This window comes from Meleagris gallopavo, chromosome 2, assembly GCF_905368555.1.
Source record: "Meleagris gallopavo chromosome 2, MGAL_WU_HG_1.1, whole genome shotgun sequence".
Classification (NCBI taxonomy): Eukaryota; Metazoa; Chordata; class Aves; order Galliformes; family Phasianidae; genus Meleagris; species Meleagris gallopavo.
In genome coordinates this window covers 109,175,654-109,190,273 of record NC_139405.1, presented here as the reverse complement: position 1 = coordinate 109,190,273, position 14,620 = coordinate 109,175,654, and the positions used below count along the sequence as shown (strand labels likewise).

Genomic DNA, 14,620 nt, shown 5'->3' with positions numbered 1-14,620 from the left:
ACTTACACTAGAGACAAAAGATAACAAGACAATCCAATCCTTTTACTATCACACGTTTCTTCACAACTATCTCACAATTGGGTATTAGGCTGAAGGAGAAAGCTCTGCTCTTTCACAATTGCTTTTCCCCAGAACGTCCCTACAATTTGCAAGATGACAATGAGTTCAAGCTGTTTTAATAGCAATACAGCAGCATACAGCTGGACGTTCAAGCAAGGAGCTCAGGAGCCAACGATGAAAACACATCTATAAACTAACCATGCACAGTGGTTGTAAGAGTGGGCTTTTCCCCCACCTCAGTACCACAGCATCCTGCTACACTGAGCAGTGATGCTGATGACTGCCCATGTGCTCATATCAAGAAAGCTGGTAGGTTTTCTATCCCCAGCTTCCAAAACACTGCCTGGCAAAGCTCTCCTGTTCAGAGGTGAGCATCTGGCTTTGGACAGCCAAATCCCTCCCACCACTGCACAGCCACGCTCCCTCCTCTGTGCCCACACCTACTCCCTGAGTCACCCTCCTCTTCATGCAACTGACCCTCAAAGCCCACACTCACCAGTTCCCCAAAGGGACAAGTGTTCTCCTGGGATACAGCCGTGGGTTCAGTGCTCCTCACACTGAGGAGGTAAGCACCCAACATTTCCCACTATTGGAGAAACCACTCCGAACACCAACCTTGTGCAAAGAAGGAGCTCCTTTCACACTGCAATAAGCATCAGCATGAGAAGCAAACAGATGCAAACATGCTGTTCCTTTTCTCCTTTTCACAGTGCTCGAGATAGCTACATCATTCCCAGAGAGAAGAGAAAGAAACCTGCAAAGATGAACTTCCAAGACATATCAATCATAGAATCATGGAATGGTTTGGGTTGGAAGGGACCTCAAGGATCACGAAGCTCCAACCCCCCTGTGCCATGCAGGGCCACCAACCTCCACATCTCACAGCAGCCCAGGCTGCCCAGGGCCCCATCCAAGCTGGCCTTGAACACCTCCAGGGATGGTTATTCTCACCCGGATGCTGTGATCACACATTCTCCTCCATGCTCACACACATGGGCCCTTTGTCCTGCTTTGTGCTAAAGTTCATGAGTGTTGTTCTGATGAATCAGATACAGAAAATAGCCTCAGAAAAACCTGTTTGGTGCCAACTTTCCACAAGTGTACCTGCCTAAGATGCTCATGGCAGGGTCAGAGGAGCAAGACTGCGTCAAAACCAACTTAGATCGATATCCAATACTTGAAGGGAGCGTATGAACAGGAGGAGAACGGCTGTTTGTGAGCGTGGGTGGTGATAGGACAAGGGGAATGGTTTTAAAGTGAGATGGGGAGGTTTAGGTTGGATGTGAGGAGGAAGTTTTTCCGCCAGAGGGTGGTGAGGCAGTGGAACAGGTTGCCCAAGGAGGCTGTGGATGCCCCATCCCTGCAGGCATTCAAGGCCAGGCTGGATGTGGCTCTGGGCAGCCTGGGCTGCTGGTTGGCGACCTGCACACAGCAGGGGGTTGGGACTGGGTGAACACTGTGGGCCTTTGCAACCCAGGCCATTCTGGGACTCCATGATTATGGGCCCTTTCCAACTCAGGATATTCTGTGATTACATTATCCAATAGAATCAAAAATTGCATACTTGTTTCCCCCCACATCCTCCAAGTACTCTGAGCAAGAATCAGCATGCTACCCTCACCTCTCAGTGAAAGAACGTAGCAAGAGAAGATGTGAAGCAGGAGGCATTACAGGAAAACCTGTGCTAACTGCAGGTATTTCAGACTATCGTTAGAAACAGAAGAGGTCAAGGTCTTTTATTTGGGAAATTCCCTTCAGCATTAAGTGATGCTTTGTGCTGCTTGCTGGTTCTATAACTACGTGTGAGTAGAGCTCAGTACAGGAAACCAGAGAGGAAATCAGAGCGGTGACACCAGCAGAACAGGCTGCAAATGTCTTCACAAGTAAAGCTGAACCACCACTAATCCAATAAGCAAAAAAACCACGGACCACAAAGGGCCCTGAGAAATGTGCTTGAAAACAAAAACCAAAACCAAAAAACCCCACCACCATTTCCACAAGCCATGACTCAGGTACTGTTCCATATACAGGCTTATGTCTCTTCCTGTTTCTTCCTTTACATTAATTTTATACCACCTATTTTGGTAAAGCATTCAAAGGCGAGTCACAAAACACCAGCCTACGGCAGCTGCTAAAACGAGGCTATGTCAAGAAGCTGTGAACAAGGAAAAGAACACATCCCATTTAGATCCTGCAGCCCCAGAGCACTAAATAAGCAGCAGATCTACCACGGGGTTAATACTGTATTTCCAGCTTCGTTAGCACTTTTCTCACCCAAACCTGCACTAGATCATCAGCTCACAAAATACATCTCAAGATTCTGTTGCTTATCTGAGCTAGAAATCTTTTTACTAAGTTACAGAAGAAGAAAAAAAAAAAAAGATCTGCATTTGAATTATAAGAAATTAATACGGTTTGAATACAGACACATTTAAGTTCCCTTCCTACAACATCAGGGCAAGGTGCTGATACTACGAGAGCTGCAGTTTCTCATGCAGACTGTTTCGAGGACTCCTCCAGCCCAAAAGGACAGCATGATCATAGCTCCAGGTTATGAATTCATACATCACAGAAATAAGGTCTTTGAAAGCCCTCTGGTCTCAAACCACAAACTCTCTCACAGTATAAAAAACCACCCGAATGCTTCGATAGATGGCCTACAACTTGGCACATCTCTAATTCAGAATGGCTATTAGTATTTCCGCAAACATGGCAAGAATTTGGCTTTGAAAGGCATTTATGGAAACTTAAAAGCTTCATTCGGATCTTGCACAAAGTGTTCCCTTCAGCTTTAAAAACACGAATGATGCAATTGTCTGAACGGTCCCAGACTGGGATCTTTCAAAAACCACAAAATATGCTTAGCATTAAAAAAGCGGCAAGTGTTCCTATCTGACTTCATTCTGTCGGGATGGCCTGTACTAATTATTGCATTAATGAAGTTCATTCACTTAATAGCACGGACATTTCAGTTAATACGACAATCGAACAGTTGATTGAAAAGCACTGACAGAAATCCTCATGCAATGGATTTTTACAACAGCCAGTCAAAAGCATTAAGGCTCAAGGGCACCCTAAAGCTTCAATTAGGTATTTTTAAAAGAGATTATATTGCTTCTGTAGCTCAATTATGTTCTAAAATTTAAGAAATCGAGTCCTTTAAAAAACCATTTGTGACATGAATTTAGAGGAGATTTAACCACATCCTATCAAGATTATGACCTAAGCCAGCAAGGCTTGCAACGCTTTGAATCGCAGTGGGGAGGAAAAAAGTTTGCAAGGCCCTCTGGAGGTCACGTACTGCAAACCGTTCAAAGCAAGGATGACCTCAAAGTCAAAGCAAGTCACCCGAGGCTCCGACCAGCTCAATCCTGGGAGTCTGCAAGGGATGGAGACAACACGACCACTCCCAGGCAGCCTTTCCAAGCATGGCCTTCTCTTCTCCAAGCTGGACCAACTTCTCACATAGTACGTGTACTGTCCTCCTTGCTGTGCTTGAGGCTCTGCAGTTTGTTGACATTCAGGGGGAAAGGAGAGCAAAACTGGAAACAGTATTTCAGATACAGCCTTGTGAGCAGCAGATAACGGAATCATAGAATCATCCAGACTGGAAAAGACCTTAAAGATTATGAAGTACAACTGTCAGCACGATCCACAAAGCCCCATCACTAAACAATGTCCTTTAGTGCCGCCACAGAATCACCACAGAACAGCCTGGGTTGCAAAGGCCCACAGCGCTCACCCAGTGCCAACCCCCTGCTGTGTGCAGGTCGCCAACCAGCAGCCCAGGCTGCCCAGAGCCACATCCAGCCTGGCCTTGAATGCCTGCAGGGATGGGGCATCCACAGCCTCCTTGGGCAACCTGTTCCACTGCCTCACCACCCTTAGTTAAAATCACAGTTAGCCATCACAATTAGCAGCAAACTATCACTCCCACAACCTGCTAGCTATTCTGCTGAAGCCACCCAATATAAAGAAAGGCTGTTCCCTCGAGGTGCTGGATTACACATGTGTTTCTGTGGCATTTCAGGAGATTCCTGTCAGCTCCCTGCCCCAGGGCTGTCACAGCACACCAACTATCCTCTCCAGGCAGAGGTCCACTCTGCCCTATCTTCAGTGCTGCTGACCACGTCCAATAGCCACCAAGGAACAGCTGGCAGCCCAGCTTCCCTTCACCTTGCAGTCTTCCCATCCAGCCCGTCCCTCTTTAGCTTGGCAAGCAAAATGCCACAAGTGATACCACAAGTCTTGTCTGCGTGTGGTGATGGTGTCTATCTTTACGCCCTGGTCCTCTCTTCTTCACCTCTCATCAGGAAAAGATGAGTAACTTCAGAACACACGCGTGCTATTGGTCTGCCTCCTCACTCTCACTAATTTTCTCCTGCATAACCACATTGTAAAACACGCCAAAATACTGTCTCAAAATAAGTACCATGCTTTTTTTTTTTTTCCTTTCCCCTCCCCTCCTTACCCTAACTCTCCTGCATTTAAGCTGCTGATTGGCTTAATCATCAGATATGCAGCCTGGACACAGCTACAGCATGTGCCACGTCTTGCATAGCTAACTGATAGTAACACAGAGCTTTGGTATTTGAGGAATTCAGGAAGGGAGCAGAGACATCACAGAAGGTTATGAAAAGCCATCTGGGGCACAGGACTGTGGTCACTGCAGGAGGGAGAGAGGGCAACGGAACCAAAGCTCACAGAAAACTAACCATCTCCTCTGCCATTCTCAACACACTTGAGAACAACAGCACTGGTAATTGACACATGGCCCTGCAGCATAGACAAGATGCACCTTCATGTCCTCCTCAAGCTTCAAAGGATTCATCCTTCTGACTCAGCTCCCCCACATTCCTTCACAAATACTGGTACGCTTTCCATAAGATTTTTCTTATTAACTACTGTCTTCCACATAGTGGATCCACTCTTTCCCTATGCTGAAGATCATATTTATCTTCAAAACCACATGTAAATTAAGTCAGGCATACAAAGCATTGCATTTGCTTTCCATGAGCAAAACAGCATAGCTTATAATCAATTATGATTAATAGACTTATTCTACTGTTTGCAAGTGCTTTTCCAAAAGATTTGCTATCTCCTTACTTACCATACAGAATCACAGAACGGTTTGGGTTGGAAGGGACCTCAAGGATGACGAAGCTCCAACCCCCCTGTGCCATGCAGGGCCACCAACCTCCACATCTCACAGCAGCCCAGGCTGCCCAGGGCCCCATCCAACCAGGCCTTGAACACCTCCAGGGATGGACGGGGATCCACAGCCTCTCTGGGCAGCTGTTCCAGCACCTCACCACTCTCACACCAAACAACTTCCCCCTCACATCCAACTGAAATCTGCCCTCCATACCTGTGACATTAATTTTTATCCTAATGTCTATTTAATAGCCTCAGCCCTTCCACTGCCCTGGTTTCAAAACAGCATCTCACTTTACCTGGCTTCAGAGGAGCAGTAACTGGGAACACTGAAGTTCCCAGCAAACAGCCCATGGCACGCTCTCAAGATGATTATCTGAAGCTCTGCAGACACTCCCAGGCAGCTTGTAAACACAGCCAAATATGTGAAGCTTCATGTCAGAAAATCTACACAAAATAACACTCTATTTAACCACTGACAAAATCAGGCGGGCTCTGCTTTTCAGGAACGGATTGTCAGTCGTTGGCAGAGAACACAGTTTCTTACAACTACAGCCAGCAGTCTGAGGATGAGGAGCAGCCCTGCCGTGCTCTGTCCCCCTGCAGTCCTGCAGTGCTGCCTCTTGCACTGGTCCCAGTAACACAGCCGTGAGCTGTGCTGGGTGAGCCTGCTGCCAGAGCACCCTGCTGCTTCTCCTCCAGTGGGATTCCACCCTGGCCAGCTTCTTCATCCCAGCAGCACATGACCACTACATCTGCCGGAAGAGAAGACTGAAGAATACATGGATAAAGTCATCATCCAGGGATCAGCCACACCTAGAACTGACAGATCCAGCCCTTCTCCTTGGCACTTTGTTCTAGTAGTTATGAACCTGACCCAGAAACATTCAGATGAACGTCTAAATTGAGCCAGGGGAGGTTTAGGTTGGATGTGAGGAGGAAGTTTTTCAGCAGAGGGTGGTGAGGCACTGGAACAGGTTGCCCAAGGAGGCTGTGGATGCCCCATCCCTGCAGGCATTCAAGGCCAGGCTGGATGTGGCTCTGGGCAGCCTGGGCTGCTGGTTGGCGACCTGCACACAGCAGGGGGTTGGGACTGGGTGAGCGCTGTGGGCCTTTGCAACCCAGGCTGTTCTGTGATTCTATGATATGACTGTATGATGATAAGGAGTATCAACAGCAGTGTAATTTCTTTTAAGTTTTAGAGAGGCTTGCTCTAGTTAATCTTATTAGTCTCCAACTTATGACACTGCTAAATAAGTCAACTTCCATAAAAGCTTTCAGTGCAGACAAGGGTCAAGGATAGAAGAATGCTTTCACAGCTCAAGCTGCTTCTCAAAACACACATGCTGCTGAGGGCAGAAGAAACAAACCCACAGACTTACAAAAAGCACGTGAATAACAAGGACTGACTGTTCTGCTTTCCCTTTAGAGTCATCGTTAAGTCAATTAAAAGTACTGTAAAAAAATGGATGAAGATGGCATGAAGATTTTCTAAGAAGCATCTTAAAATCAGTTATAAAGGTGTGAGACAGTTTGCTGGATGATGGATGCTACTGAAAGCAATTAAAGTTCCAGCTTGAATCAAGCGCAAAGTAACTACAGGCTAAAATGAAACAGGTGAAAACCTCTCCATTCCCTTCCCTACGATGCATTCCCATCCACTCTTGCACAGCAGACAACGATCACACAGTCAGGGTAAGGCCAGTCTGCTTGCTGACAGGATAATAAACCTAGCAGAGAAGTTCACCACAACAAGCAGCTTATCAGCTCACACCACAGCCAAAGAAACCACAGCAGCCAGTGCTGGCCAGGGACAGCAAGCACAGGGCTTCACCCTTTGCAGCAGCAGCCTCCAGTTACCTCTAATGAAACACAGCATGAAACTGCACTCACAGGATGACTTTCAGTGCAAATCAGACCACGTGGAAGTCAAGCCCTAAAACCTTTCATAACTGAAAACGTCACTTCTGAGTTAAGTGATGTGATTCTCCCTTAGTAAAGATTATGATACTGCAGTGGTTTCATTTCTTAGAGTAGCAAACACGGGAACTTCTCTCATCCAGTCCCAAAAACACATTGCATGGGAATGACTCAAACCGTTCTGACAAGTTAGCTTATTGTTCTGCTTCTGCATTTTTCTAAATTAATAAATACATTAAAAAAAGAGAAACAACACAGCTTGGAAAGCAAGTCGTATGCACAATTAAGGTAAGCCAGGGCATTTCCAATGAACCCCACAGGAGGAAAGCTGGAAGAATCCTTCCCATCAGGGCTGGAGGAAATCCTTCCCTCCCTTAGCACTGCTGATGTGCCACAGCCAGCCCTGCCCTGACACCCCCACCTCGTGCTTCTGCACAGCCCTGAGCTCCCCATCCATTCCTGCAGGGCCTGGCTGAAAGCAGGAAGGCAGGGAAGTGTCAGATGATTCAGCTCACACAAACAAGCCAAGAGGTCGGTAACTCCCAGCCAGAGCTAAGGCTGAGACCTGGCTTCATATACAGCCAAAGCCATTTGACTAAGGCTGACCAAAAGGCAAACACTGATGACCTCAAGTCATCTTTCAATGGTCAGGAGAATTTCCGGGAACTCTGGAAAAACTGTTTTCTTAATTTAAAAAGTAATAAAATAACTAGCAGCTGCAGTGCACAGACACCCAGCGACAGCCACTGAGGTATGTATGGCTGCTGAGGAAACAACAGAAGGAACGGAGAGACTGCGTGGTGCTGCTTCACTTCCAAACCACCTGCATTCTTCTCTACTGTCAAAGACTGTCAGGTCACAGAGATTGAGGGGCCCTTCAGGAAGCTGTACAAGCATAAGCTATTCAAATAAAACTGCTGATAATGGTCTATCTGGTCGAGCCAGCAAAGATGATAAAAACTGTGAGTTTCTTAAACAGTAATGCCAAGTGGGAGCTGGAAGCTCAAAGCACTGTGGCACAGGAGCTGACAGACAGATCCCTGCCTCACCTCCAGGCAGCACTGCTTGGGCCATCAGCTTCTCCTGTGGCAGCTCAGCACAGACAAGTCGCTCAGGTTACAGGAAAACACCACATTCCATGTTTTGGAAAATTCTCTACTCGAGTACTACTAGCAAAAACCAACAGAAAACTTTAAAGAGTGCCATTTTTCAAATATCAGGTTTCAGAGGTTTTTTTAAGTAATTCATAATATTAAATTCAAAGTTATTCCGCAGAAAGCAATCCTGCCTAATAGCTTGGTTGTCATACCTTGATCGTGCTACAGGTAACGCACATCCCTGTAAGAAAAGATCACTTTATATCTCATGTGGCCTCACATTATATTCCCTTCAGTGTACATCATTCTGAAGTGGAACGATGGAGCTCCTTGAGCAGACACAGCCCATCACTTCTCCTTCACTCAGATTCTGGCAGTAGCAGCGCTGAGTATCTGAGGAAACGCAGATCACAGAATCCCAGAACGGCCTGGGTTGCAAAGGCCCACAGCGCTCACCCAGTCCCAACCCCCTGCTGTGTGCAGGTCGCCAACCAGCAGCCCAGGCTGCCCAGAGCCACATCCAGCCTGGCCTTGAATGCCTGCAGGGATGGGGCATCCACAGCCTCCTTGGGCAACCTGTTCCAGTGCCTCACCGCCCTCTCAGTGAAATACTGTTCAAAAACACTGCACAAATGCTTTGCTTTTTCTTTTAAGTTTCCTGAGACAGCCACAACTCTGCATATTGCAGGAGCAACTGAACAGCGTCCAATCCAAAAATAGTTGTTGGTATTAGTCAGAGAAAGTAAATATTTGTGCTGGCATCACAACATTATTCGTCTCACTTATGCCAAGAACCACAGAACAATTGAGGCTGGAGAGGTGACCTGGGTGAACATCCTGCTCAGAGCAAGCTAGCTACAGAACCCAATCTTTGCTGCGCTGTCACGTCACATAGCCAGCAATGAGTGCAGAAAGCACCAGCTGAGCAGCGCAGTGTAACAGCCGGCACGGCTCAGAGCATTGCAGCAAGCCAGCCGACGGCAGCGTGCGAGCAGCCTGATGCTCACAGCAGCACAGGGGCAAAGTTGCATATAACTGCTGCTCAGAAGTAGACAGGAGGCTGCATAGCAACAAACTACACCATCGTGAGGTGGGAGGGAGTTTTTGGATGGGTAGCAGTATGGGAATTTGGAGTAGAAGAGAAAAAGCAAAGGTTATGGAAAGGAACAGAGTCAGGAAAGGAAAAGTTGAACACAACATAACATTGAACATAACATAACTTGAAAATAAAACATTGCTTGGATAGTCTCTTTATGTACCCAGCCTGTAAACACCAACTGGACAGATCTAGGGGCTCCCAATACAAGAAAGACAGGGAGCTGTTGGAGAGGGTCCAGAGGAGCCACAAAGATGATCAGGGGGCTGCAGCACCTCCACTACAAAGACAGGCTGAGGGAGCTGGGCTTGTTCAGCATGGAGAGAGAAGCTGCGGGGTGACCTCAGTGCAGCCTGCAGGACCTAAAGGGAGCCTACAGACAGGAGGGGAGTCAGCTCTTGGAAAGGGGAGATAACAGCAGGACAAGGGAATGGTTTGAAGTTGAGGGAGGGCAGATTTCAGTTGGCTGTCAGGGGGAAGTTGTTTGCTGTGAGAGTGGTGAGGTGCTGGAACAGCTGCCCAGAGAGGCTGTGGATCCCCGTCCATCCCTGGAGGTGTTCAAGGCCAGGTTGGATGGGGCCCTGGGCAGCCTGGGCTGCTGTGAATGTGGAGGTTGGTGGCCCTGCATGGCACAGGGGGGTTGGAGCTTCGTCATCCTTGATGTCCCTTCCACCCCAGGCCATGCTATGATTCTACGATCCCCTCTCAGCCATTAAGTTTCTGCCCGAAATAGCTACACTCCAGATCCACCTGCAAAAACTTTCATTTGCTCATCTTGCCCACTTCCATCAAGCTGGTCCACACCATGTTAGCACTTGTGCTGCTCTTCTTTCCTAACACATCGTTTCCATGAAATTGGGTTAGGGGCAATGACAGCACGCACAAGGAACAGCTTGTGCAGGGGACAGGGAATGTATGGAGAGCAGAAGACAAACAACTACAGTGGGCAGAAATGAACCCACAAGGCAACAGCTACCAGGAGGCAATCAACGCACAGCTTCTAAGAAATACAAAAACATCAGGCTGTGCAAGCTCTGCAGGAGAGGAAAACAACAAAACCCCAGACAGAAAGGAAGCGCTTCCCCAAGTGCAGCCCTTCACATGAGATGGGCTCACAGGAAGTGCTGGGCGGTGAGTCTGTCTGCTCAGCTCCCCAGGGGGCCCTCAGCATTGATTCAAACATCAAATTGCAAACACTTTTTTAAAAGTCCATAAATTACTAATTGCACACAATCACAGAATGGCTTGGGTTGGAAGGGACCTCAAGGATCATGAAGCTCCAACCCCCCTGTGCCATGCAGGGCCACCAACCTCCACATCTCACAGCAGCCCAGGCTGCCCAGGGCCCCATCCAACCTGGCCTTGAACACCTCCAGGGATGGACGGGGATCCACAGCCTCTCTGGGCAGCTGTTCCAGCACCTCACCACTCTCACAGCAAAGAACACACAGCACAGTTTTGGGTGATGACAGAAAACAGAGACTGCCCAGCTATCTTGTTTCCAAGCCCTTCTCCTACGTAACACTCGCTGCATCAGCTCTTCAGTTCTCAGTTGTTAAAAGCTCCCAGTCTACCTAAAAAAAAAACCTTCCAGACTATTTTGTTGCAACTTGGAGGTGAAAGAAGGCAAAAGGCTCCCCACAACTTAAAGCTCAATGAACTTATTTAGTAGTTTCTGTAGACCCAATATATTCATTTTGCATTCATGCTGTTAGCAATAAAGAAGCACATCCAACTTCTCAAAACATTGCACACTTACAAAGTTCTCCTACTAACTCTTGCAAATGGAAGCAGCACTGATTTTTGGAAATAAAGCAGTTTTTTTATTATTATTATTATTTTTTATTCTTTTAAAGAGGGAAAACTCCAGTACTTAAGTATATGCTCACAGGAGACCAACACAGTCATAGAACCATACAAATAGCTCAGGTAGGAAAAGACCTTAAAGATCGTGGAATCCAACCACAGCCCAGCCATCCTACCCCAACTCTAACAGCCCTCCGCTACATCACGGCCCTGAGCACCACATCCAAACGCTTTTAAACACAGCCAGGGATGGTGACTCAACCACCTCCCTGGCAGCCCATTGCAGGTGCTCAACAACCCTTTCTGTAAAGAAGTGTTTCCTGATGTCCAACCTAAACCTCCCCTGGCACAACTTGAGGCCATTTCCCCTCGTCCTGTCAGCAGTGAGGTGACACTTCAGTCTATCACTACAGCATGTACCAACTGCTCCCTGGATCATTTCATTCTTAGTCATGGAGCGATGTAAAACTTAGTAGCAAACCGCAATGTAGCTAAACCTCCTCAATAATGCAGAGTTATACATTCACATCATTTTCCTAATTGTAGCTGAGAAGCAATCTGTTATCCAGACTCAGAAGCAGGCAGAAAAGCTGTCATATTGCACCGATACGTGGAACTGCACGTCCCTCTGAGTGGCTGCCAACCCAAGGCAGCAAAAAGGTAACTCAATCAAATAGAAATGTTTCCCAGAACACCTGAATGCACTTTTTTCCCTTAGGTCAGTCTAACTCTCCACCTGTTTGTAGAACCATGTACTGAACGCCCATGACTCACGTTGAGTAGAAGACAGAGCACTGGAAGGACAGCCTGGGCATTTAGCTGGGTGTCAGCAACGGCTTCACACAGCCCTGCTGACAACACCCTCCTCACAGAACGGCCTGGGTTGCAAAGGCCCACAGCGCTCATCCAGTCCCAACCCCCTGCTGTGTGCAGGTCGCCAACCAGCAGCCCAGGCTGCCCAGAGCCACATCCAGCCTGGCCTTGAATGCCTGCAGGGATGGGGCATCCACAGCCTCCTTGGGCAACCTGTTCCACTCTGCCATCAATCACATTCTCACCACATGAATCGCCAACTATTACAAGAACATAAAAGAAGCTGTTCCAAGGCCCTCCGAACTTGTCTGTCCACTTTTAGCTCCCCAGAGTCATGCTGTCCTCCTGTTACTTCCCTGTTAATCTTGGAAACCTAAAATCATCGAGTACCTCAGCCATTTCCTCCAAGCCTTCTCTGACATACAACGCCTCTTTCACAGCCTGATATAAAAGACAAACAGTCTCTTATCAAGAGCCAGCTCCACCATGACGTCAGTAAAAACACAATTAAATAATGGCTTCTCAAGGTAAAGCAAAGCCATCACTAAATATAGCGAGCACAAACTACACTCGCATCTTTTTCCTTCTTAATTTTAGAGATAGCTTATTGCATATCACTCCTTGCTTTTCAGTTATAGGAGTGTAGGTTTGAAGGATGAGATCTAGAAATCTATTTTCAAGGCCAGGTTGGATGGGGCCCTGGGCAGCCTGGGCTGCTGTGAGATGTGGAGGTTGGTGGCCCTGCATGGCACAGGGGGGTTGGAGCTTCATGATCCTTAAGGTCCGTTCCAACCCAAACCGTCCTGTGATTCTGTGATATTTAAAAGGCTCTCCAGTTAGCAAAGAGCTCATTTGAAGCCAGCAGCATGCTGGCAGAAACTCTTCTACATAATTGCAGAGGCACAGGAATTGTTACTGTTACAATAACCCACACAATAACAAAACACAGCTAAGTAGCCCTCTCCACTCAGTAGCCTATGGAGCAGCACCACACCTTCACTGCAGGAATCAGAAAACACAGGGAAAGAAATGTGGCTTAAGAGAAAGAAATGACATGGAACAGTAATCACAGCCTGAAAACTGCATGAGTCCTTCACTGCAAGCCTCATACAGAATGTCAAATGGCACGGCAACACTTTCAATAAGCCAGACTTACCCTATGGAAACCCCCAGGTGCTTCACTCTGCTGTACTTCAGAGATCACAGAATGGTCTGGCTTGGAAGGGACCTCAAGGATGACGAAGCTCCAACCCCCCTGTGCCATGCAGGGCCACCAACCTCCACATTTCACAGCAGCCCAGGCTGCCCAGGGCCCCATCCAACCTGGCCTTGAACACCTCCAGGGATGGACGGGGATCCACAGCCTCTCTGGGCAGCTGTTCCAGCACCTCACCACTCTCACAGCAAACAACTTCCCCCTCACATCCAACCTCCATCTGCCCTCCCTCAGCTTCAAACCATTCCCCTTGTCCTGCTGTTATCTCCCCTTTCGAAGAGTTGATTGCCGTCGTGTCTGCAGCCACCCTTGGAAGGCTGCAATGAGGTCGTAGTGCCGAACCAGCATCTTTACAGCATCGTTACAGCACAGGCCTTCCAGCAGCACAAGCAGGGCAGCTCACATCGCTGCTGACCCGCAGGCAGTGCCGTGAGGCACGGAGACACCTGCAGCGCTGCACGAGGAGCCCGAAGGGACGTAACAGCAGCACAGCACAGCACAGCACAGCACAGCCACCTCACCTCACACCTTCAGACTCCGCTCTAAGCAGGCTCTGAGCGCAAGGCTCCCTTCCATTACAAAATAACAATAACGAAATCCCGAGGAACGCAGGTCGGGAGGAGCGGGCATCCCCTCCCCGAGCACACGCCGTGCGCTTCTCTCCTTGTTCCCACGCACACGAGGAAGGAGCAAAGCTCCCCAGAAACAACCGGGAAAGCTCAAATCGCGCTGCTGGGACGGGGATGCGGCACCGCAACGGCACCGGGCAGCGCAGAGCGGAACGCGGCGCGGCGGGGAGGTGGGCGATCCGCCCCACAACGGGCACGGCGGCACCGCCACCCACCGCCCGGCCGGCAGACAAAGGGGTGGGGAGGGGTGCGGGGAGGAGGACGAGGACGACGAGGAGGTCGAGGACGCGGCAGCCGCCCCGCCGCGAGTCGCGCTGCCCGCCGCGCTCACCCATGCTGCGCCCGCCCGCCCGAGCTCGGCGGAGCGGTTCCTGGTCCCGCCGAGGCGCTCAAGCCGGGCACGGCGGCTCCATCCGCGCCGCTCCGGACGTCAGGGCAGCTCCGAGCCGCCGGCGGCCCGGGCAAGGAGGTGGGGGGTGGAGGCGGACGCGCAGCCGTCCCGTCGGTTCGCCGCACCGAGCGCCGCTCCGACAGCACCGCCCGCCGCGGGCCGCCAAATCCCGCGAGAGCCGCGCGCCACCGCCCCCACGCCGCGCGCCGTTGCCAGGCGGGATGACGTCACAGCCTTTCCCCCTTCCCCCTCGGTGGCGCTTCCACGGAGCGGGCGGCGCTTCGCGCGCTATCCCACAGTCACCGAGGGGACGGGGGTGCAGTTTGTGCCCGTTATGCCTCACGGGCTTTCATAGAATCACCGAACGGGCTGGGTTGCAAAGGCCCACAGCGCTCATCCAGTCCCAACCCCCTGCTGTGTGCAGGTCGCCAACCAGCA

General features: G+C 49.4%; 1 protein-coding gene across 2 annotated transcripts in view; it reads right to left on the bottom strand.

Moving 5' to 3' along the window:
• The window catches only part of CD2AP (CD2 associated protein), a 65,755-nt gene extending 51,378 nt beyond the window's left edge, over nucleotides 1–14,377 (bottom strand). For both annotated transcript variants that reach the window (XM_085218409.1, XM_085218410.1), the window contains exon 1: nucleotides 14,123–14,377. In XM_085218409.1, the coding sequence (XP_085074535.1) occupies nucleotides 14,123–14,126 (4 nt within the window). In that variant the 5' untranslated portion in view covers nucleotides 14,127–14,377. The remainder of the gene's footprint in view (nucleotides 1–14,122) is intronic.
• Between the last annotated feature and the right edge of the window lie 243 nt (nucleotides 14,378–14,620).